The 2,755-nt window shown below is 32.7% G+C and overlaps 2 protein-coding genes across 2 annotated transcripts in view; both read right to left on the bottom strand.

Annotated features, from left to right (window-relative positions):
- Positions 1–476, bottom strand: part of LOC119837268 (hemicentin-1-like) — a 7,186-nt gene extending 6,710 nt beyond the window's left edge. The window contains exon 1 of the mRNA XM_038362784.1: positions 354–476. Within this exon, the coding sequence (XP_038218712.1) occupies positions 354–464 (111 nt within the window). The 5' untranslated portion in view covers positions 465–476. The remainder of the gene's footprint in view (positions 1–353) is intronic.
- Positions 477–1,075: 599 nt separating this feature from the next.
- Positions 1,076–2,755, bottom strand: part of LOC119837267 (hemicentin-2-like) — a 3,896-nt gene continuing 2,216 nt past the window's right edge. The window contains exons 2-5 of the mRNA XM_038362783.1: positions 2,065–2,294; positions 1,710–1,832; positions 1,391–1,483; positions 1,076–1,135 (exon numbers count right to left, since the gene is read on the bottom strand). Coding sequence (XP_038218711.1) covers positions 1,076–1,135; positions 1,391–1,483; positions 1,710–1,832; positions 2,065–2,294 — 506 coding nt within the window. The remainder of the gene's footprint in view (positions 1,136–1,390; positions 1,484–1,709; positions 1,833–2,064; positions 2,295–2,755) is intronic.

Genomic DNA, 2,755 nt, shown 5'->3' with positions numbered 1-2,755 from the left:
GAAGTGGGAGAAAAACGGGTGTGAGTTACATACATACAAACATACAAGTGAAGCTAATAAAAGCGTGTTAAAAAGCGTATTAATTGTTGTATTTAATAAAAATTATCACTTTTACAAACTGGTTAGCACTGACTAAACTGACTGACTAAAAAAATAGGTTAATCTCGTTTTACCAGTAAGTAGGTATGTACCGTTTAAAAAGTTTAAAAAAATACATTACGAATGACCATAATTTTTAAAAATTATTTTAGGTCTACAACAGAATTCACATGAATGCATCCTTTAAATAGATATAGTTTTCTATAAATTCAACTAATTATTTACCCTTTTTAATGCTAAAAGTTAGTACTTACATATACATTCTCAGTTTTTACAAGTAGCGTCAACATCATCTCCGTACCATCCACGTGATATACTTTTAATTCAGGGGACCTGCCTGACAGAGATAGTGTCACATCTCTCATCTTACAGTCAACTGAAAACTATATTGTTTATATTTTCACTAGCTGCTCACTAGCCACACAACTTCTTCCCATGAATAGAGATGAAAAAAATCATATATTTTTTTGACAAAAAAAAACTAAACTACCTTCAAATTGTCAGAACTAAATGTAAATGGTGGTCCCATTTATATTTAGTTGACATGAGAGGTACCAGCTTTCAAATAGTAAACAAAACGTAAAAAACAATCAAACCAGTAATAAGTTACAAAGTAACAAGCAAAAGAAACAATACAGTTGAATTGATAACCTCCCTCCATCCTTGGGAAATTTTGAAAAATTTGATCACGAGCCGGGATTTGAACCCATGTCTTTTTACCAAATCATAGCAATGCCAATGCTCAGTCACCCGTGATCCCGCCTCGACAAGCGAACTTCTATTGTTTCGGTTTCATGCGCCTAAGGGGCACCCCCGCCATCTATTGAGATGATTAAGATCCATCTCATTGAACTAAATATACAAACTTGAAGAGTTTGTTTAGTGATATTAGTATAAAATAAAAATATACTAATTTAAACGCTTTGTTCTTATTAATGACTAACTTAGGTCTATCAAATTTCAAATTGCTGTTTATTCAGAGAACTAAGTCAAATTCAATAAATAGTACACCATCGGAGGTATCATCAAAGCCGTTCTGATGTGGTAAAGCCATAAAATAACAGTCGAATTGATAAACTCCTCTTTTTTTAAATCGGTTGAAAACTGATAACTTTTACTGGAAAAATGTTTGCAAAATCAATTTAGTTTATTATTAAGATTCACTAGAAACAAACTAGTGTAAAAATTTCTAACGATCTTGTAATAGTAATTCATAGAAACTGTTGTGATCTTATATAACATGGTCCTCGAAAACCTTATGCTGTTTCAATATTATTTATATTTAACTTACTTGGTGCATAATAACTCGACCATCTGCTTTCGGCAAAATGTGGTCTATTAAACAATTCTTGCTTTTAATGGAGTCAATGATATATTTCAACACCTAAAATTATCAAGTTTCAATGTTAATTATTCTGCAACAATAACTATGAACTAAAGTTATAACACATATAAGTTTTTATGTGGGAGGGGTGTTAACCGCCGCACAACCCCCATAATGCTGGAGGACCTCACCCAAGCAGCCAATAGTCATGGATGCATGCATTTAATTGCATTGATAATCTAACTACCCTAAGCTTCATTACTAGACCAGTGTAAGTTTAATTTACCTCTGAAACATCTGATTTATCCAAATGAAATACTTGTCCACCAGTAGCAGCGGCCAAGCGATTGTACACTCTATAATCGGGACAACTTTCGCAACCACAATTCCCCGTCAATAAAAACGTTACCTATAAAGTTACAAAAATTCTGAATATTAATTTATATACTTATAGCATTCACTAAAAAAGCTGCTTCAATAAAAAAGTTTAATAATAAACAGAAAACAAAAGACAAAAAAAAAACAGAAATGACAGAAGTGTCCCATGGATATGGGATTGATGCAAGACGTCTAAGTTTATCAAGGATTTTTCCAGGAGATGCCCAAATATATGATATTTATAATCCATTCCAAATTCATACCTCTATCCCTTTCATTAGTGCCTTTTTTGAAACGATGTCATACTTCGTATAATCGAGCGCCGAGGCGTCAGTAAAAACATATAGGAATGATTCCGGATTACTTGAATCTATGCCCAATTCAATCCCCGATAAGGCCATTTCGGGACAATCTCCACCACCATCAACAACAATAGCGTCCAAGGCCCTCCTAAATTCATGTTCACTGGTTGTAATTGTGCGTAACACGACACCTGAAATAAATTGCAATAGATTTGCCTATAGCAAAATTTCGTTTCACCGATATACTAAAAATGATACTATACACTAAACACGAATGTATACTTATATCCCAGCATTTTTAACGTGCATGTCGAGTACACTTCGGCACGAATTAGGCCAGCTCGCATGACATCCTCACAGAAGATCGGCATGATATAGATGCATGTAAATGTTGGAATGCTGGAAAGTGTTCTTTTTGTCTTTATACAAATAAGACTCAAAATCTTTTTGTACGAGTAAATTATTTATTTATTAGTGACTCCGTACAGCTATTCTTACGTAATAAATCAAATATGCCAATTAAAAGGAATTTAACTAATAACATGATAAATGAGACAAAGAAAGTTAGAAAAGTTTGTATATTTCAAAAAATAAATGTATTGTGTATGGTGAGAATAGGTCATATACAATATAATTTTGTATATACCATAAA

The sequence above is a fragment of the Zerene cesonia genome, chromosome 27 (genome assembly GCF_012273895.1).
Source record: "Zerene cesonia ecotype Mississippi chromosome 27, Zerene_cesonia_1.1, whole genome shotgun sequence".
Classification (NCBI taxonomy): domain Eukaryota; kingdom Metazoa; phylum Arthropoda; class Insecta; order Lepidoptera; family Pieridae; genus Zerene; species Zerene cesonia.
This window is presented reverse-complemented; position numbering and strand designations above follow the sequence as displayed.